Source organism: Hoplias malabaricus, chromosome 16, assembly GCF_029633855.1.
Source record: "Hoplias malabaricus isolate fHopMal1 chromosome 16, fHopMal1.hap1, whole genome shotgun sequence".
NCBI classification, from domain to species: Eukaryota; Metazoa; Chordata; class Actinopteri; order Characiformes; family Erythrinidae; genus Hoplias; species Hoplias malabaricus.
Genome location: NC_089815.1, coordinates 17,162,450 through 17,184,465, shown reverse-complemented (window position 1 = coordinate 17,184,465; position 22,016 = coordinate 17,162,450). Strand labels below are relative to the sequence as shown.

The 22,016-nt window shown below is 37.9% G+C and overlaps 2 protein-coding genes across 3 annotated transcripts in view; one reads left to right on the top strand and one right to left on the bottom strand.

Annotated features, from left to right (window-relative positions):
• Window positions 1-5,183: 5,183 nt before the first annotated feature.
• Window positions 5,184-19,040, bottom strand: tm6sf2b (transmembrane 6 superfamily member 2b). The gene is made up of 10 exons (XM_066648256.1): window positions 18,912-19,040; window positions 18,245-18,348; window positions 13,356-13,453; window positions 13,165-13,268; window positions 12,548-12,630; window positions 12,281-12,405; window positions 12,028-12,129; window positions 11,479-11,571; window positions 9,352-9,471; window positions 5,184-5,964 (listed from the first exon to the last, which is right to left on the bottom strand). The coding sequence occupies exons 1-10, from the start codon at window positions 18,995-18,997 to the stop codon at window positions 5,755-5,757; spliced, it is 1,125 nt and encodes a 374-aa protein (XP_066504353.1). The 5' UTR covers window positions 18,998-19,040; the 3' UTR covers window positions 5,184-5,754.
• A 2,334-nt stretch (window positions 19,041-21,374) lies between these two features.
• The window catches only part of sbno2b (strawberry notch homolog 2b), a 71,521-nt gene continuing 70,879 nt past the window's right edge, over window positions 21,375-22,016 (top strand). For both annotated transcript variants that reach the window (XM_066647522.1, XM_066647520.1), the window contains exon 1: window positions 21,375-21,507. The gene's annotated coding sequence lies outside the window, so the exon portion shown is untranslated. The remainder of the gene's footprint in view (window positions 21,508-22,016) is intronic.

Below are 22,016 nucleotides of genomic sequence, written 5' to 3'. Positions count from 1 at the left end.
ATTTCTGTAAATTTAATTTCAAATATAGTTAATTATTAAAAGGACAGTTTTAAAGAACTATGAAAAACAATATTATTTGTAAAATGTTTGTAAGATATCCTGTAATACCACATATTTCGAGTATCATACCCTTTACTTATTTTTTTTTATCTTAAATCTTTCTTAAAAGGTACTTACTCTGTACTTACCCAGTAAGTAGCGTGCTGTAATTTAAAGTGTTACCAAGGTTTTTTTCTCTCTGTGGCAGAGAGCAGAAGTGAAACACTCATTACATGTAATGCCTCAATACATATAGGCAAACAAGTGTTAAATATCTCCAAAGTATGTGATGAGGATAATTGTGGTAAATCACATGTCCTGAAACTAACAAGTACAAAGCACCATGAAACTCTGCTAGTGCCTGTAAGGAAAGTGGCTGACCATGTCCTTCCCTGTAGGCACACTGTAAATAATTTTAAAGGATCTATAATTACATTCAGAACTACAGTCAATTCAAAATAGTAGCTGCATTCCTTATTTATAGAAAATGACAGAAATAGTCACAGAATGTCGCCCTGTGAAGGACTGGTGCCCCCACCAGGGTTCCTGCCTTGCGCCCAGTGATTCCGGGTAGGCTCCGGACCCACCGGGACCCTGAAGTGGTTAAGCGGTTTCAGACAATGTATGTGCACATGTAGTGCGGGATCATTCAGCATTCCAGTATTTAAGCTCCACAATGTTTTCTTAGGTCTGTCATCAAGATTTATTCATTTATGTATCAACTTACTTCCTTACTTATTTGTTTGTTTGTTTGTTTGTTACTTAATTAATTGATGTGATCTGCAAGCCTACCAGAAAATATACTTCACTCCCAGAGGGAACATAGATATTGAGTAATGTAAACATTTTATGTTCAAGTTTTACAAGTTCAAACCTTATTTGATATGGGGACTTCTCCCCAGAATTCTCTATTAAATGGTTATAATATAGCTAGTATACAAATGTGCTCCCTTATTCTTACAGCACACTTTTATAATTAAAATATTACTCATAACAGTATGAGTGTTATATCTTTGGGTGATACCACTGGAAATGGAACCCCAATCTATAGACTCTGCTACCTGTTCACGCAACAGTTGATTTTTTCTACCAAGCAGCAGAACTCTTGAGAACACCTGAGTCACAGGACCGCGTGAGACATGAACACATCCTGGATGAGGCACCTGTCCAATACATCACTTTACTTTTATTCCTAAAATATTTACATTCGGCATTAAGAATGTACCAACTAAACATGTCCGAACGTACGGTTGACAAACATTTATCAAGCTAACGTTAATTTTAACGTAATTTTTATTAACGTTAAATAACGTCATTGGCGACCTCTTTTCTTGATTGTGTTATTTCTCTCCACGGTCAATATCAAGCTCAATATCTAAGAGTGCTCGAACTAGGGCAAGGAAATATTTATCGTACTTAAAAGATTTATAGACGAGTTTTTATTTGTTGTCAACAGTGTGAGCGTGCTTGCTAACTATCAAGCTCAGCTCACCTCCCCTCTCTGTTGTACTGGGGAATTAGCTCAAATGGTAGAGCGCTCGCTTAGCATGCGAGAGGTAGCGGGATCGATGCCCGCATTCTCCAAGAAAAAAAGTATGTTTTGTTTTTTCGCAGAAATGTCAAGAATTAATTTTGTTTTGATTTTGCTATGATCAATAAGCAAAACATAGGCTGCCGATTCTTTACATCATGTAACTCATTTACCGCTGTATCTGAATTATCATTCATTCATTCATTCATTATCTGTAACCGCTTATCCAGTTCAGGGTCGCGGTGTGTATCTGAATTAGGGAAATTCCACATATTTTAGATGGTGGGAACTAATAATGGTGTGGAACCCTGTCACTACCAGGTTTTCGCGATCTACCCCGATTTGGACGGCGCATGCGCTGACCTTCAAGCTTTGGACTGTTTTCCAAATCAAAGAAGAGCTTTATCTTCAAGAGTGAGCAACTGGAACACGATCCAGCACCTCTCAAATTTGTAGAGCATGTGTTACCTGGATCCGGCAGCATCCTCAACGGCAGTTATATAGCGATTATTGAGTTAAATCAGTTTATCTAAAATATGAACAGTCAGTTATCTATGGTTTCTATAACACGAACTGGAACGAATTTGACATGAGCTTAATTTCATACCAACTATGCTGGGCATTTGTGTAAACCTATATTTCATTTAATTTTCATATCTATTTTGTCTATGTATGTATTTAATAAAAATATATATATATATATTTAGACGTGTCAGATCAAAAGATTTACATGAACTACAGAAAATGTAACATGTTGCTGAGCACTAAAATAGTCAAGCCATAAATTAATATTTATGAATGAATTTAATTCCAAGTATCACATTAAATATCAAACAACCCGTCTCCTTTATGTAAAAGTATCACTGCATTGCAAACCGGAACCGCTTAACACATCAGGCTATTACTGTATGAATATGTGCATTAAATATTTCTGTATGTGTGCAGTCATACAGTGAATTCAGAAGTACATTTTTGTAACCTGAGAGCAGGATCTTACAGTTAAATATAATTTAAGTTGAGGATTTTCCTTTTTGAATGGTCCTTGGTTTTCCAACTGAACAGGCTTTAATTTGGTACAACTTAAAACGTTAAAAATGAATTCTGATTTATGAAATATCCCCTGATGATCTTGTAAGAAGCTGTTAACATCTTTATTCTGAGGGAATGGCAAAAAGGTGGCAGTAAGTTCAATTTAGTAAACTACAAACAGCATCCCATATACCTGTCATTTTTGTCCCATACTGCCTTTAGTAACAGTAAATAACTACATTAGATTACAATATTAAAACCTAATATTAAAAAAAGTATGACATTTTTATGGAACTATGCGTCACATGAGAAGCTGGAGCATAAAGTATGTTTAAAAATTACTATCAAAAACCATTTAGTCCAATGATGTTTACACAGCATTTCACACACTGAACAGCACAACATCAGAACTAATTACTCTCTCTCTCCCTGTGTGTGTACTGATATCACTGTGTTTGTGTGCTGAATATAACCTCTCACATCAGGTATTTTAGTTCATTCATGAGTATTTCTCAAATTAACAGAATGTTGTTAAAGTGTGTGGTATAATGTGCACTGTTCAGTGTTTTCTCTCACAAATTTAACTGGACAGCAAATTAAACATGCTGAAAGCTGTCTTTTTCCCTCACACATGACAACTTCCACACGCTCTCACTTTTGAACCAAATATCTCAGTGGTGCAAAACTAATTTATGCATGTGCAGAGTCAAATCATTCTCCAGAAACAAACAAGGAGGACCGATGATCCATGTAGAAAATTTAATGGAAAACTGGAAATTACTTTAAAGATATAGTTGTCAGATTTGTTTCCATGACTCCTAGATGCAGTTTCTGACCAGTCTGAAAAACGTACCGGTGTTCTATGTGCTACCATTGTAGATATTCATCTTGTACAGTTTGGAGAAGTCAACCAAAAAAAAAAATCTAAAAAATAACAGGAAAATAATGTTGTACAATGAACCAGAGGAAAACAGGATTATCATAAAAACACAAAAAAGCAATAAATTTGTGTGTCTGTGAGCATTACCAAAGATACTGAGACTGGATTTCAACTGGATCTCGATTCACCATTCAGTCGCTGAGTTGACAGTGCTGAATCCATCGATCCATCCATTATCTGTAAGCGCTTATCCAATTCAGGGTCACAGTGGGTCCAGAACCTACCTGGAATCATTGGGCGCAAGGCGGGAATACATCCTGGAGTGGGCACCAGACCTTCACAGGGCAACAGTGTTGAATGAATTTTCTTAACATTTTCAGAATGTTCTTTGTGTCAGGGTTCGGAGCCACAGGTGGTAAACCATAAACATCCAGGATGGGGCACCAATCCACTTTTTTTGGGGGGACCCTGGGAAGAAACCAGAGCACCTGGAGGAAACTCACGAAGTCACTGAGAGAACACAGCAAACTACTCTCAGACAGTGACCTGAGTCAGGGATTAAACCCACATTGTATGTATTATGTAGCTGTGTGGAAGCAACACTGAGACCTTGGAAATTACGTGTCATTTTGATGAACGTGATAAAGAATAGTTTTTACAGGTTTGATCAATGACCAGTGGGTGATTTAAAAAAGGAGTGATTTTGTTTACAACTCAAAATTTGAATAATGCAGAAAAAAATAATTAAAATGTTTGTTTTCCCTTACAAAATAAAAATAATGAACACTGACAAAGCTTTTAACTTAAATGTTCTATGTTTATGTCAGTAATAAACATTGAAACGCAAATTAGGTCAAGTATTCATGTCAAATGACTTGATATTGACACTTACTATCCCTATCTGACCTTGGGGAATTTGCTGATATACACGCATTTCTATAAGGTTACTAATTATTTAAGACTTTTTGATAAAGTGTTGTTTTAAAGAATGATATGGTTATAGTGATCAAAACTCTATATAATGTTCTGTTTTGATCTTTCTGCATGATTGTGTTCCGGAATAATCACCATTGTCATCCCCCCCCCCCAACTTTTTCCATTTCAGCTGCTGTCTGTACCAGAACACATCACAGAATTATGTGTGTTTACTAATGTGTCTAAAAACAATGCCAATTAATTAAATGTTTTTAACTGTGCTTTCTGGCCATTTACAGCTTCAACCATCCAGACAGTAAAGAGACTATGTTGCCACCTGCTCAGTAAGTGCAGGCTTGTGCCACTGTACATAATTATGAAACTACTGACTCAGCATTCTAAGGTTAAGCACAGCGCTGGGACAAATTTCCATCTCCTGAGCTTTTCTGAGCAGCCGAAGACATGTATAGATGTCCTCAGTGGCACACATCAATTCCTGGAAGTGCATTGGAAAGGCAGAACTAATTCGGAGGGTCCCACTGAGTGTTTGCATGTGCAAGCAAATAATGCACTTACTCACATCAGCATGAAAAACCTGCTGAGTAAGACGGAAGCACTGAACTAATTTAAGAACTCCCAAGTGAAGTTTACAGTGACAGTACTGTCAAGAAAAATACACTAATTATTAGTGTTGTCATTTTTATTAATGCTGTTAATTATTTAAAGAAAAACCTGGCAAGTACAAATCCAGAATTGTATCTTTTATTTCATTTCAACAAACTAGGCCATCGAAAATTGCTGGTGGTGGACAGGAATGGGCTAAATCCCTGCAACAAGCAGAGATGAGTCAGCACAAATTGCTCCATAAAATGGTTTCAGAGGCCACAGGTTAAATAAGCAGACCTCTTTTAATGGTCTTGTCTCATGGCCCTGGACAAAAGTGTGGTTTAACAATCCCTGTTTTCATGTAATTCTAAATTGTCCTCTGGAGAGACCCTGAGCCTTCTACACTCAGTCCTGGCAATGGCTTTCAGAGCGGAGTGCTGGTTTCTATAATCCTTTGCACTGAATCTGTGCTGTTAGAGCATGGGAAGAAAATGTTTTGCTCTGAATTGAGGGGCTAAAAGGTCAGACTGTAGAGTTTATGCAAATGTATAAGTGTAACACTGGATATTATTTACCACTGGAAATGATATGTTATTATATTATTGAATTCCGAAAATCAGGGGAATAATATTTCAATATATGCAAACCCCACCTCTGATTTCTGTTTGCTTGTTCTTCCATGTAAAGCTTCTTTTGAATTATGGATTATATTTAGATATATATATTTTTTGCATCTGTTTGAAATATCATCTGTTTAATTCCACTTTTTCTCATTATTAGTCTGAATCACGGATGCAGTGGACATGAAAAAGGCCGGATCCCCTGTGCACCGTAGGGCCAGCAGCAGAGGCACCAGTGCGTACAGCAGGTTAAGGAGCAGAACACTTAGCAGGGTGGACTCAGGAGCATGGTACACTTCAGCTGTGCGAGGGTGCAGAGTGGCTCCAATGTGACACCACTGGGTCTACAGAAAGAGCATCAAAACAAGACCACACAAGGTTAGGGTTAAGGTTGAACTAAATTAAATCTATTAATAACATTGCAAAATCAAAGAGAACTGGCCACCTCAAAAGACCTAAAAAATTCCTGAATGTGTCTGGAACAGCACATGGGTCGTAAGAAGCAGACAATGCAGACAAGGCTATAAACTTTTAAAACTGAATTAAAAAAAGGAAAAATGCTGATTTCAGTTTAAAAAATGAAAAGCTGTAATTAAAATGAAGTCTAGGCACACTCACACTAATCCTGTATCATTTAATGTTATATTTTGTCATGGGGTGGCACAGTGATGCAAAAGGTAGCTGTCGCACAGCTCCTGGGGTTGTGGGTCCAAGCACTACTTTGTAGTGACTGTCTATGAGGAGTTTTGTGTACTTCGAGAAGGCTGGTGCTGCAGAACCTGAAATCCATAGGGAGGAGTTGGATGTGATCCAGCTCCTCCCTCATTGTGTTTTCATTGGATTAGACTACAACTGGCTCCTCCCAGTACAACCTATCCCTAACCTCCCATGAAGAAGGAGTTGGATGTGGCCAGAGCTGGATGTGATCAACCTGTGGATTTCTGGTTCTGCAGTGAGGAGTACTTGTGTGGGGGGGTGTGTGTGAGGGGTTCTTCCCGTGTCCGCATGGGTTTCCATAGGTATTAGTGAATGTGTAAGTGTCCCCCTGCGAAAGACTGGTGCCCCCTACAGGATATGTTCCTGCCTTGCGCCCAGTGATTCTGGGTAGGCTCCGGACCCACCGTGACCCTGAACTGGATAAGCGGTTACAGATAATGAATGAAAGAAATGTTTTTCATAGGTTTTTATGTCATTTGTTTATCTTATATTTACTTTCCATACAAATATACTTCATCTCCTGAAAAGTGAATTAAAAAAGTAGCGTTTGCCCTGCCATCTGTGGCTGGGTTTCCAAGAGAGCATAACTGTCCTTTATCTTTCTCTGGGTGGATTGTTCACCCAACAGTGTCCTCTTCCAAACATGTTGAGGTAATCATACGTGTCAAGTTAGCAGCCATTCCAAATAATTGAGGTCTTTACATGTCTCTAAGAAAGCAGCTTTTTAGAATTGTATGATTGGGAGAGTTGTAGCTAAAGCATTGCCAATGACTAAAATGGGGAGAAAATAAGATTTTTAACAAAAAAATGTAGGCTGTTTCCTGACTTTTGCATGGTACTGTACATGCTATAAAATGGTACACCAACAGCTGTTAATTCATGAGTTGTCTCTTCACCTGGTTATATTTATTCTTGCACAAACATATCAAACTAAATATATACAAACTGGTGATCAGTAATTATATATACACACAGAACTTAATATTTGGTACAGAAACCTTTGTTTGCAATTACAGAGGTCAGACGTTTCCTGTAGTTCTTGACCAAGTTTGCCCACACAAAAGGGATTTTGGCCCACTCCTCAATAAAGATCTTCTCCAGATCTTTCAGGTTTTGGGGCTGTCGCTGGGTAACATTGAGTTTCCGCTCCCGCCAAAGATTTTCTATTGGGTTCAGGTCTGGAGACTGGCTAGACCACTCCAGGACCTTGAAATGCTTCTTACAGAGCCATTCCTTAGATGGCCATTGGCAAACTTCATACAGGCCTGGACATTTGTTGGTGTGAGCTGGGGGACCCAGGATTTTAAATCATGACGGCGTAGTGTGTTACTAACGGTCATATTTGAGAATGAGGTGGCAGCTCTCTTCAGGTCATTGACCACGTCCTCCCGTGGAGTTCAGGGCTGATTCCTGACCTTTCTCAGAATCATCTTTACCCCACAAGGTGAGATCTTGCATGGAGCCCCAGATCGAGGAAGACTGACAGTCATCTTATGTTGTTGCCTTCTCACCAAGCTGCTTGCCTATTGTCCTGTAGCCCATCCCAGCCTTGTGTAGGTCTACCGTTTTGTCCCTGGTGTCCTTAGACAACTCTTTGGTCTTGGGCATGGTGGAGAGGTTGGAGTGTGATTGAATGAGTGTGTGGACAGGTGTAATTAATACAGGTAATTCGTGCAGAATAGGAGGGCTTCTTAAAGAAAAACAGATCTGTGAGAGCCAGAATTCTTGCTGTTTGGTAGGTGATCAAATACATTTTTCATGCAATAAAATGCAAATAATCTTTTTAAAAATCATGCAATGTGATTGCATCTGTGTCTCTCACAGTTGAACTGTACCTATGATAAAAATTACAGACCTCTCCATTCTTTGTAGGTGGGAAAACTTGCAAAATTAGCAGTGTATCAAATATAAATATAATATAATGTAAGAAGGGACTGCAATCGGATGTTGTCCTCTCCCACTTTGACGCTGAGCTACATTCATTAGCATCTACTGCCAAACATCTATAGCCTAGGCTGAAAGGGAGATGCTACAGTATCCAGCATGGTTGCATGCACTGCTTTGATTAGAAACGCTGACTCCCCTGGCAGCTCTGCCCCTATACTGTGAGCGAGAGGGGCGCCAGATGAGCTCCTACAGACCGGGCCTTTGATCATAGTTACGTTTGATGGCCTCTCGTCTAAAACACTGCTATAGACGGACAACTCCAACATTGTCTCCCAAGCAGCATTAAAAAAAAAACCCAATGCAGTGGATGGAGATAACAGATTATAATGGACAGACTTTGACTTTGGGGTTACATAGAAAAAACAACAACAATGCAAGGGGTGGAGAGAGTAGATTATAATGGACAAGGAAGATGAAACAAATGACCCCTGCTACATTTCCCCATTCTGGTCTTGTTTTCTGTCTGGTGTGGTAATATTGTGGTAATAGTGATGTTCAGACTTGTTTATGTTGTGACATCATTGTTTACATGAGTCATTTAGACACATTGAAAAATATGGAGGATAGTGTCTCTGAGGTGGAAAAAATTGCTACAAAATAAAAGGCAGTGACTTCAGTAGTTTGGAAGTGGTTTGGTTACAAAATAACTGACGTGCAGTAAACCATGGTAATATGTAATATTTAATATAATTAGTAAAAGTAGTTTTCAGTGTTGTGTCATATAAACAAGAATATTTTTATCGCCAAAATACCCTGAAATATCGTGATATGATAAAATTAGATTTGTGAGACCACAGGACACTTTTCCATTTTGCCTTTAACTCTTAAATGAGCTTGAGCCCATAAAAGCAGCCGTGTTTCTGGATCTTGTTATATGTTTTTATTTTCTTTGCATTTGTTAGTTTTAACTTGAATTTGTGGCTACAGAATAAAACACTTTTCTGTAGATATAATCACACAAAACCAGTCAAGCATTTTAGGAATAGTTCTCATTATAGAATCAAAAGAAGAAATATCATTTTCCAATGTATGCAGTTAGTGGTGATTTTGTATTTGCATTACTTCACCTGTAACATGGCACCAGCAAGGTAGATGGTCCAGTCCAGCATCCAGGTGCAGCCAGGTGTTATCAGTCCATAAACAAAGGAGCCGAGGAGGGGAAGGGCATGGAACAGGAGTAGCAGCATCTACAGCAGAGATCAGTGCATCAGACAGCAGCCAGCAGCTTTGTAGTTATATGTGAGTCAGCATTGCCTGGCCTACACCACACTGCTCTGCTCTGATCACAAATTAATGCAGTTCAACTTCACCCTCAAGGGCAGAACTGCTTCTGCTGCCCAGCTGCCTTTAAGCATGCAGAGGGGAGCAGCAGGCAGTGAATTCAGTCCCTCACAATCAATAGCACATTACTGTGAGATCATATACAAACTAGTGTCGTTGTCTCATCAATCAGAGGCATTAGACTGTGATAGCATGTATGTAAAGAAAAAGAAACACGCGGACGACTTTGAAAACAGGCCCAGCAAGTAAATTACTGAAGCATGAAAGTCATGTTGCCGCAGTAATGGGACCCAGATATACCTTCGGAAAATTGCTTATACACTTCACTGTGGCCTTGATGAATCCTAATGAATGAGTAGGAGAGGAAGGAGAGAGAGCCAATCAAATATGCCCTGCTGTTCTCAGTGGAAAGAGTCTAGGCTGTGCCTAGGCATCTGTCTTCACTGGTTTATCAGCATCAGTGGTTTCAGAGGGCAAGTGAAACCCAAAACAGACATAATGGCATGCACCATAACTCCCAGAAAGCTCTTGCAGTCACTGGAGATTAAAATGAAATACTAGCTTGCTAAATGCTAAAAACTATTTACTAGTCTTTAGCTCACAATCGGTATGGTTTCCTAGGTCTCCAGGGATTCCTTGTGGTTGTAGGATATATTTGCATAATGCTGCTTAAATGCTGCAGTGGGGGGAAAAACTACTGAACAAAAACATGAAAACAATTTTAAACCATATTTTTTAAAAATGAAATAACAGCAAAATAGAACATAACACACTGCCATCTAGCTTTTGAATGTAATAATCTGTTTAAAAAGCTGTGAAACACTATGAGCACCACAATATCTTTATTTTCTATAGAAGCCATAAAGGCTGTATCATTCTTTACTGTTTTAACATGATAATAAATGCAAGCCATAGTTTTTTGACTTTCTAGCTTTTGCTAAAACATTTTTCTCCATCTCAAGAATACATTTGTCTTGTCATTTTATTCAAACCATAATGATCAAAATCTCAGTATAACAAATAAAATGAACTAGCTATCACAGTAAGCAATAGTGAGAACATGCAAAGCCCTGATGTATATGTTCACAAATGTTTAAATGAACAAAATTTAAGCTCCTCCCATAACTACAAACAAAGAACAACATTTAAGTGGTGTCATAATGAGCTAGCATCCAATCAGCTTCTTGCTGCTGAGCAGTTTATGCAGATCACTTAAAGTTTTTGACATGCTTTCTGTAATTCATCTAAATGATAGTTTTAAACATACTTCCATGAGTGTACAAATTTTACACACAATAACACAGTAGCTATAAACAATAAGGTTCATTCTTTATCCCTTAATGAAGACACACAAATATTGCTCACAGTCTATATCCTCTGTGTGTGTGTGTGTGTGTGTGTGTGTGTGTGTGTGAGAGAGAGAGAGAGAGAGGGCGGGTTAAAAGAGGGCTTCATTGAGGACTTGGGGGAAAGATTAGCTTATCAACTCCTTACAGCCCTTCTCCTGCCTGATCAATGGGCTGCCATCACGCCTGTACTCCAGCCCAACCAAAGACTCTTGATAACCTGTTGGCCTGATTAAAAACCTGGGCCAAACAAAAACAAAACATGTTGGACACTAAGGTGGGCTGGGATTGTATACAGAGAAAGATTAGGTGACACAGGAGGGAGTGTTGAATTGCTCCAGGCATTTCACCTCTCATGCTGAGTAGTAATAATGAAAACTGCTAATCTGATCACAGCAGCATTTCTGTGTACAAGGGAGTAGAGTTGTAGCAAGCTTGGAGCTTGCCCCAAGCAGTTCTGTTTGAATATGTTAGGATGATGTGGTTATCTACACCATGTAAATGAGATTACTGGAAAACACATAGTTACTCTGGTGAGGTAATTTCAGCAAAGCTTAATGCTCATACCATAACCTTGGGGAAGCCCACGGGATCCTTCAAATATGGCTCATACTGATTCACATATGATGTGAACATTTCCATTGGGCAATCCAGAACTGCCTAGATGGAAAAAGCAAATAACAACATTGAGCAATAAAAGCTTTTAGTCATGAACAGCTTTTCTTTTGGAGCCTATAACCATTCTTCATCTCCCACATAAAAAGAAAATAATTAAACAGAAGGATGAATGGAAATCAGTTTTAGGCATCTGGTCATCTTAAAGGAGCAGCCATTTTCACCTTTTAGTCAGCACCTAGAAGCCTGACTAAACCTACAGTAAAAATAGCTGCCCCCTACAGGAGCAGAAGGGACCTGCTCTGTGACGCTTCAAGTTAATTCAAGAACTACAAAGCAATTTGGTTATTCGGTGATGCGAGTTATACGTCGTAGAAATTTCTTATAAATAAATTATCACTGTTATAATATTGTTTGCTGTTTTGGTGGTGAAATTACTGATCCCTACTTTAAACAAAGCCAAAACATGAGCTTCTGTGTTATTTTTGGAGCTTAACTTACCAGTCCTCTGAAAAGCGTGAAGCCCAAAGTTCCCAGAATACAGACAACAAGCAGCAGATCTAGAGGGCGCCAGATAAGAGCTTTCTTTTGTTCACGTTCCGCCTATAGTAAAAATTACACAATAAATCATTGTACTTATGCTTTTAAATAATACACAATATTAAGCAGTACCGAACTTTTTTGAAAGGATAATTATGAGAAATACAGTAGTTTGAAAATCATGCATATAACCATAAAGTAATATAATTATTACCTTAGATACTGCCACTACAAGCGTCTCTCTTGGTTTTTGGAATAGACGCATGGCTCCCCATATAGGCAGCAATAAGAAAGGCATGTTGATCCAGAAGGCAGGATAGATCTCTGAGCCATACTTACCTTGAAATATAGAATAATGTTCAGGTATATTTACCTCAGGAGCTTGAAAATCGTTGCGATTTTAAAACAGGTACTTTTCAAATTATAAAATATTTTTTCTGAGAGCACGTATGTATTATTATCAAGCATTTTCTTTACTCACCAACAACTATCCCCAGCAGAAATACAACCATGTTGGCTACTAGCGAGCCAGCCCAGAAAAGGCCCAAATTACGGTACGGCTTCCTGAAAAGATTAAAAATAAATAAATATATAAATACATATTTTAAAAAATAATTTTATTTCACACACCACTTACCAATAATTGCTCTTAAAGGAGCATAAAAGTTTGGTCTTGGCTGGCCAAAAGACAACATTTGTTTAAGAAAGATTCTAATAAGACAGTGAGTAAAAAAATGTTCAGTTTGAACACAGTTTGGTACTAAAATTTGTTACAAAACATGTTTACAGAAAATATATAGTTTAATAATTTATATATAGTATTAAATTACATTTTGTTTCTCATAAAGTGAAAGTTATCGACCTACTGTTATTGGTCGATAACCTTCTCTGTAAACATTGAATTGGTCAGTCTGCACGTCAGTAAGCCTTGTTTACATCAGACAAATCTCATGTACCTACCCTCATCTGGAGCAGCTATGCCGAAACGTAAATGTAAGTTCTCAGATGAATTAAAAAAGAAATTCCAATGTTTTGCTTAGCAAATACATTGGCCTCATAGCACCAGTGCACAACTAAAGAATGAACAACTAAAGCCACCTGTTGGACATCCGGTGAATCAACACAAGGTAGATGATAAAGTGCACTACTCCGTCCCAATAGCACATCATGATTGCATATGACGATCCAAGGTACGGCTCACCCTATAGGAGAGGCAAGCAAACATTAGACAGTGTTGGGAGCTGTAATTAGCATCAGACATGAAACTTTAAACTGACCATGATACTGACCAGCTTTTGATAGAATTCCAGGTATCCTGAGATATAGCCATCATATTCCAAAGCACTTACAATGTCAATGACACAGGTGAAGCAAAATTCTGCAAACACTGTGGGGAAAAACACATAGGTTTTCATAACATTTGGTGATCAACTGCTCGCATGAGATTGCTTTTTATGCAAATGCAAAAAACTACAATAAGGGGACATGCTCAGAATGAAAGTTCAGATTTTGAATTGGCTCCCAGTATATTATGAAATGTGTCATCCCGGTACTTGTCTTAGATTATACAATAAATGATAATGGCAGATATTCAAAAGTCTTTCACTTTGGAGACATAACAATTACCATTCTTTTAATTCAAAGCTTTAGACTGAAAAAAGTCATCCGTAAAATGTGTAATTAGACTCTTTCACAGCTCCTTTGAAATTCTGAATTCAAATGATTGTAGGCTTTATCAGCAGGCCTAGAAACCACAAACAGTAGAATGCTTACTATAACACTGAGCAGGACTTTATTTTCAGAACTAACTGAATAACAGACTTTATTTTTTATTGAAAGGGGGTCACCGCAACAACCTCAACAACAATGTTGGCCACTTTTTATTAGAAAACATTTCACCACCTATTGATTTTTGCACTGTGGGAAGGGTATAATGATATTTGTAAGCTGGGGAGGTTTAAGGGAGAGGTGTATATTTAGATGCCTGTGCTAAGTTGCTTTACAAAGCTCAGCTGGGGCAAATAAGACAATTCACTGCAGCACACAACAGCATCATGGCATTTCTTGATGAGTCCAGGAGACAAACCATAATATACAAAAAGAACATTTGTGGTGGGACAAGGGCCAAAAGCACAAAGCCAAACAGAATACAAAAAATATATAAAAATTAAGTGTCAGGTCTTGCCAAATGAGTTTTACACTTTATTTATTTCAAAATACAACAACTGAATAAGTTATACACAGCATATAGCTATATTTGGTTTCTCATTAAGTAAGGAGTTAGGGTGAATAATGGGCAACATCAAATGTCCTCTTGGGGCAACAGTTCATAAACTGCCTCAAGCTTGAATTTAATTCAGTTTAAGAGCAAAATAAATGTACTGTGGTTAAAAATAATAATCAGAATCAAATTTGCATCTGATGGATTGAAATCTGTGGAATTGCTGCTGTGAGAACCTACACTGCCATGTTTAAAAATAAAGCAGTATCAGTCATCCTGAAGCCTGAATTTTATCCTTGCACATAAACTGAAGGAAAAGACAGGGCTGAGGAATGTTTCTGCACATCACTCCAAATGTGTACAAACATGATAGCTAGATGGATCTAACTTTCATGGATCTACCTCCCAATGCAAACCCCTATATTTGCAGTTGACTTTAGGCTCATGTGCAGCTGCTCCAGAACTTTCGATTCTATAAGCAGTGTTTTTCAATGCACTGTGTGCAAAAATTAACAATGGTTTTCTAAAAAAAGACATGTGTTAGCAATCAATCATTGATTCATTATCTGTAAGCGCTTATCCAGTTCAGGTGGGTCCAGAGCCCACCTGGAATCATTGGCCACAAAGCTGGAACACACACACTGGAGGGGGCGCCAGTCCTTCACAGGGCAACACACGCTCACACCTACGGACACTTTTGAGTCGCCAATCCACCTACCAACGTGTGTTTTTGGACTGTGGGAAAGGTCTCTCTGAGGAGCACCCGGAGGAAACCCACACAGACACAGGGAGAAGACACCAAACTCCTCACAGACAGTCACCCGGAGCAGGACTCGAACCCACAACCTCCAGGTCCCAGGAGCTGTGTGACTGCGACACTACCTGCTGCACCACCGTGCCATGTTACGATGCATTTTGTGTTTTGACAAATTGCTTTTGTAACCATAATGAAAGGTTTCTGCGATTATGCCACAGTGTTCCCCTTTAGTCTGTTGGCCTTTGTGGCCTTCAGGCCCCATATATGTGTTGGTCTGTCTTTCCTCTAAATAATGTGGGTAGCTACTCACCATTGCTAACTGGAATCATCCCTCAAGCCCCATAGTTTATGACCAAATGGACATAACATATGTGACACTTGTTAAAATATATATTTTTTTCTTTTCAGCCTATTTCTCCAACATCCCACATGTCAGATATGAGAACCAACTGTTCACTTACCATTTAATATAATGTTCTGATAAAATCAACAGAATAACTTCTTCTGTGAATGGTTTTGTATCATCTGTGTATAACAAAATGATTCAGTATTGTACAGTAAGTGTGGAGGGATATTTTTCAGCTATTGTCTCAGAAGTTGGGTACATTATTGGTTGTTAAAGGTAATTCTTCATTCAGAGACATAAATAAATAAAGTCTTACTTTTGTGTGTTTTCACTTTCACAGTAACCGCTTCCTAACAGCATCTTTTCAAACCCACAGCATTGATATGTCTTTTCAGTGGAATCTAAAGTGAAGGTAGAACTTGATTATCCTGTATCTCAGTGAAAGTTTTTAGGTGCTGTTCTTCTGATGGGGTCAGTAGTGTTGGTCTACCAGATCTTGCATGGTGAGTAGGAGCGACATTTTTGCTATATATTTAATTTCCAGTTTAGAAAAAAAAAAGCTCCGACCCAATGATAATTTGTGCTGTGAATGAAATAAATATGGTCTGTGGCACTTACATTCTATTGTCAGGATATAAATGGATTTTGAAGAACCGTATAGTGTATGATTAGCACATATTTTAATGAAAATTTGTAACTATTTTAATCATCAATAATGTTACAGTCCTAGATAGCTAGACAATGACTTCAATGACCATTTCAGAAAAAGTGGCTTTTTCTTGATGATAGTATACAAAGCATAAAGAAAAGCATCAACTCCCCCCCTCCCCACCTCCCCCCACAAAAAAATATATGGTCTTTTTCATCATCACATTCATCTGTCAAAGCAAAGAAAAGAAAGTGACAGGGTACAAGCAGAAACACAAGTGTCTGGTTGTGCGACTGATTTTTGGCAGATATCTCTTCTGTGTTCAATTTCATGGTTGGATTGCGACAGCAGATGTTGTAAACTGTCCTTATGCTGACATCCAGGAGTATCTGATGGAGGGCCTGGCTGATACGAGGGTGAGCCGAGAAGAGCGGCTCTGTCTGTGTGGAAGACAGGTCTGCTGTGAACTGATATACTTCCTGATAGTGGCATTCTCTCTGTCTGACTCTTTTTCTCTCATTCTCAAGATATGCCCCTCTAATCCTCAGGAGGGCTTGGTTTAGCTTACCTAGCTAACAGGTGAGATGGGCTCTATCGATTCCCCAATCCTAGTGGGGGGATTAGCATTAAGTTCTGCAGTCACCCAGAAGACTCTCTGCTCCCACTTTTCACCCCATCTGACACTAACACTCCTATCGAAATAACACCTTGCCTCATATCAGTGATATGGCTGGTTGTTTCCTAATGTTTTTTTTTCTTCTCTAACGTGAAACACAGTAGGTCTGTGCAGTATTATCCCTATGGCATCACTACTCTAATAACATGGCTCTACTAATACCACAAAAGGTCAACAGATGCAAATGAGACCCTTAACCAATGATAGCATTAGTTAATATGTGCTCTCTGTGTCCAGAACCTCCAGCATCTCTGTGTGTTCTGTGCGTACTTCTACTAGGATTTTTCGCTGGTTTATTGCTGCTGTCATATAATTTTCACAATATGTCAAATAGTTAGTACAGCCCCCTTATAATTAATAAATTCAGTTACTTCAAGGTATGCCCCACATTGTAGCTTTGGTGTATGCCCCAATACAAGGTGTATGTGCAAAACATTTGTTGTATTCCTCATATAAACACAGGAACTTACTTAAACTTTCTGGAGCAGCTATACATGAGCCTAAATTTACTACTAAGATGTGTTCAGTACCTTTGGGATGAGAATATGCTGCATTATTATCTGACCACACTAATGTTCATTCATTCTTTCATTATCTGTAAGCGCTTATCCAGTTCAGGGTTGTGGTGGGTCCAGAGCCTACCCAAAATCATTGGGCACAAGGCGGGGAATACAACCTGGAGTGGGGCGCCAGTCCTTCACACGGCAACACACACACTCACACATTCACTCACACCTATGGACACTTTTGAGATGCCAATCCACCTACAAACGTGTGTTTTTAGACCGTGGGAGCAAACTGGAGCACCCGGAGGAAACCCACGTGGACACAGGGAGAACACACCAAACTCCTCACAGACACTGATGTTCTCAGGGTTTAATACCATCCAGTCCTCACAGGAATGTTCCACCATCTTGTCTAAAGCAGTACAACAGTGAATGTTCCTAGAGCAAAGGGCAGGGGAACTTCATGCTCTTAATTTCAGAATAAGCATTAAATGTGCAGGCACATATATTGCACCTGCAACACATAGCCACTTTATTATCTTAAATTTGTGTCATTTCAGGTTAAAGGGTGATTGGGCATATGAAGGCTCTTATGTTATGATGGTGTGTAACTCCAGTGGAATGCCAGTTTGTGCTAGAACATTCCACTGATTCTGATCACAGTAAGCTGCTTTGCTAAATGAATAGACAATGGGAGCCATACATGTAGATGTGTGACCTAACTTTCCATGCTTCTAAAAAAAAGCTGACTGAGGTTTCAGTCTCACTGACTATTTCTGACGTTGCTCAGTGGGCAAAATATATCTCCTGTGAAATATTAATATAGGCAGCTATTAATATCATCACTGTCCAATTAAAAACATGTATTTTTTGTGGATTTTTAGTTTACTGCATCATTTAAACACAGCGGATGTTCTTCACATTGTGTGAAAATTTCGTGATGAATGGACCAATAGAAATTACTTGGAATAAAATATTTTTACATTCACTTCCATTGAAAAAATTCAGTCAGAAAATTCATACCATAGAACAAGGGATCCTTGGGTGGATTCCAGCGGGTAGCGAGGTAGATCAACAAGAACACAATCAGCAAAACAGCAAATCCACTCTGCATGATCGCTACAGGCCTGTAGTTTAATAAAACATTATTGCAAAGATTAATCCACAATACCAATACCCAATAATCTCACTGGAGCTTTGGTTAGTCATGTGAAAGACACAGTAAAGGTTGAATTCACAGAATCACCATCTGAGTTATATTTGTGTAGTTCATTTAGCTGTTAATTGTATAAAAAATTGAGGAACACATTCTGCATGTTAGCGTAACATTAAATCAGTTCCGATTGATTTATACATTTTTGTGGTCATTTTTATACTTTTTTTTAAATGATTTTCTATAAAAGCATATTCTCCGTGTTTTTGTTTGTTTACATCGATTGCTGTAATTATGTTTGTAACATAGTATTTTAGACTATTATGGGTTGAATCACTAGCACTAAATTATTTTACTGCCCTCTAGTGTCCGAATGTGATAAACACATGAATCATGAAATTTGCAGTGCAAATCCTACACATGATCAGACCAAACACAGACATGGAAAACAGAGATAGATGGTCAATAAGTTGATTTTGTGATCAAGTGAGACTATTGTTGTTTTAAGTGAAACAGCTGAATATATTAAATACTTACTCTTGAAATGCTGGAACCGTGTTCATGATGTGTAAGACCCCAAGGGCCGACAAAGAAAATAAGAAAACGCATATTTCCTGAACCATCTTGCCTGAGGAAAAGTCAGTCAGTCTGTTCTATGAACGTGTCCTTTGGCAGTTGTTCCTACCACTGTAAAAATAAACTGGGATTAAATTTAAACCATAAGAACAACAAAGTTACAGCAGTTAATTTATTAATTCATCTCATTTTAACAAATAAGGCTTCATAAATTTGAACTTACCAGATGTGCTCTCTTCGTTCTCACCAGAATTATACTGCACCATGTAACTGGAGAAAAACAACTTGACCAGTATAAAGAAGCTTTCAGACAGAGTTGCATAATTTTCTTAAGTCATAATCCGAATTAGTCCACATTTATTTCAGTGCAGACTACGAGGGGGCAGGTCACGTTTGCATGAATACATAAGACTATATATAAATTCCTTTGGTTTGAGATTATAAAAAGCCACAATAGTTGGTTTCTTGAGGCACTGATAGTTACCAAGTTGGTCTTGGAGACTACCCTTGGGATGCAAAATCAGTTAGTAAAAAGTTGTACAAAGTTTAATAAAGATAAGTGGATAAAGTATGCAGATGAGTTCTCACGAATTTCTCATATTAAAATTAAAATTCCTGTGAACTCAAAAATGTAAGACCGTAGTATTGTATAAATATTTTACAGCACAAGTTCTTATAGCTTGTATAGGGATATGTTTTAGAATGTTCTAAGAAGTATTAAACACAGTAATCTCACTTACAATTAACAATGAAATTGTTATTCTGCATTCCTTCTACTCCAACCTAAAGAATAAACATATAAATATATACATTCAAAAAAGGAGAAGTAGGAAATTAAAAGTAAGGGAGCAATATAAAATAAGATATAATATTAGGTATAAATTATGTAGTCTGTATTAAGTGTGTGCAGCAACAGGTATTTATTTCATAAATGAAATATGGTAGTTGACTAAAGGTTTAAAAAGTGTTTAAGGGCTTAAAAATGTTCTGGTGCAAAAAACCTATCCACAATAAAGTATCATGTGCATAGTGGGCATTATGCAGTCCCAATGTTGCCTGTGTACTCTCCAGCTTTTCCAGTCCATTGTAATGATAAGAAAAAATGGAGAGATGGTCTACCAGTTATAACCCAAAAATAACCCAGAACTATTCTGGCCATTTATTAAAACATATGTTTTTCAGTTACCATGTGCAGAATATTACAGAAAATGTCTTTTGAAACGGAATTGTAATAACAGCACTGAAAACCACAAAATGCAACATGTAATTTATACAACAAGTAATTTCTATATTCCAGCTGGAGAAAAAATGCTCAGCATGAATTAAATTCTGTTTAGTTGGGTACCCAGCAAGATCATGCTGGTTTACTAGAATGTCACTATCTAAAACCCAATATATGCTGTTTTTCTAGCATGGATGTATATAAAGCAGTGGTTTAACATTATGTTTCAGCCTTGTCTCTTTTCTGTCAATTTTTATTCACCTCAAGTACCATGTTGATAAAATGGCTGTGAAACCCATGAGTTTCAATTTCTTTTAAATATTATCTGTATTAGAACTGGCAACACACATGAATATAATAATGTCTTAAATGATACATTCACCAAATGTTATGCATACATTAATGTAAATAATGCCATTCAGAGTGGATTAATAAGACATTTTCTATTAGGGTCACAAGATTTCTTTACAGACATTTGAACAGTTTATAACTGTTCTATGCACCTTTAATAAACAATCCCGGTTTAGACCTTTAGATGGCGTCCAATGCCCATAGTTTAATCTCTCGTAGTCGGAGACACATGGTCTCTATGATTTGAATCAAGGAACTAGTCTAAATGTTCATAGAGTAAAAATCCAGGTTTCCATTTTAAAATAATTATGTAGCTATATCTCCAGCACACATATGGCTGAGGAAATATGATTTATACAGGATTCTTAGTGGATATATCTGGAAAATAACTAGGCCTGGAGTATAGCATACTCCACTACTAAGAAGAGTTAGGGATTAGGCTAAAACTATATATTAGATGAAGAATACAGCGACTAAAGTGTCTTTTTAACACAGATTTAGTTACTATTATTTATTTTGTAAAATGAATACAGCCATGGGCTTCATTGTGGAAAGGTCTCCATTTTGGGGACCACAGACTGGCCCCACACAACCTTTCCATCTTAACGTAAAGGCACATAAAGGCAAGTTAACGGTTATGATTAGGGTAGGTTTAGTGTGAGGTTCATAGGACATCTGGATAAATTTAGTTTAAGTCTCCATAAATCCAATTGAAGTCTGTGTAATGGTCCCACGATGCACTGAAACAAACGAGTTTGTGTGAGTGGTGTCCATGTTACTCTGTTGCTGTAGAACTCGTGGAGTCAACGGCGGAAGTATCGACTTTCAGTTCAAAATGGCCTCGTCGGCAACTACAGCGGAGTAAACTGCGAACAGCTCTCTGAAGAACGAGAAACAAACTGTCTATTTTGAGTTTTCAGCTGAGATACTTTTGGTAAAGTCCGAGGAACAGCGAACAAGTTTAAGCAAAGGATTGTATCCGAGGTATGTCACGTAATAATTATATTGATTACTGACACAGTCTAATAATTAACTGACGGAATTTTGCTCGTGTTATGGACATTAACGCTATCTGACAGATACCGTCTTGTCCCGACAACCGAATAAAAGCCTTACGGAATAGAAGTGATCCGCTATTTTCCTCTCAATTTCCCACAGCTTGTCTTTAATGACTTTCAGAAACTTGTTGACTGTCGTTCGGACAAGTCCAGTGTTTTAGAAAGTTAAAGTTGACATATATTGGTTTAAGCTAAAATCCCTACCCCTGCGTCCTGGCTTTTTTTTTTTTTACATGAGTTTCCTATATTAGTTTAAAAAAAGGACAAAGTCTGGAAGCCAGGTTGAGAAGAAAACATTCTCCTTCCTTGTTTCGGGTAGCAGTGTTTCTGAATTTTGTGATAGTATCCTGATATCTCACGATAATGAGTTACTGTATTGAGATATGATCACATAATATCTTAACTATATTAAGTCATCATGACTTAGCATATTAA

Coding starts and splice junctions, on each gene's coding strand:
- tm6sf2b (XM_066648256.1), bottom strand. CDS start 18,997: ATGGTTCAGGAAATATGCGTTTTCTTATTTTCTTTGTCGGCCCTTGGG. Junction 18,349..18,911: donor ACGGTTCCAGCATTTCAAGA/GTAAGTATTTAA, acceptor ATTAAACTACAG/GCCTGTAGCGATCATGCAGA. Junction 13,269..13,355: donor TGGAATTCTATCAAAAGCTG/GTCAGTATCATG, acceptor CCTCTCCTATAG/GGTGAGCCGTACCTTGGATC.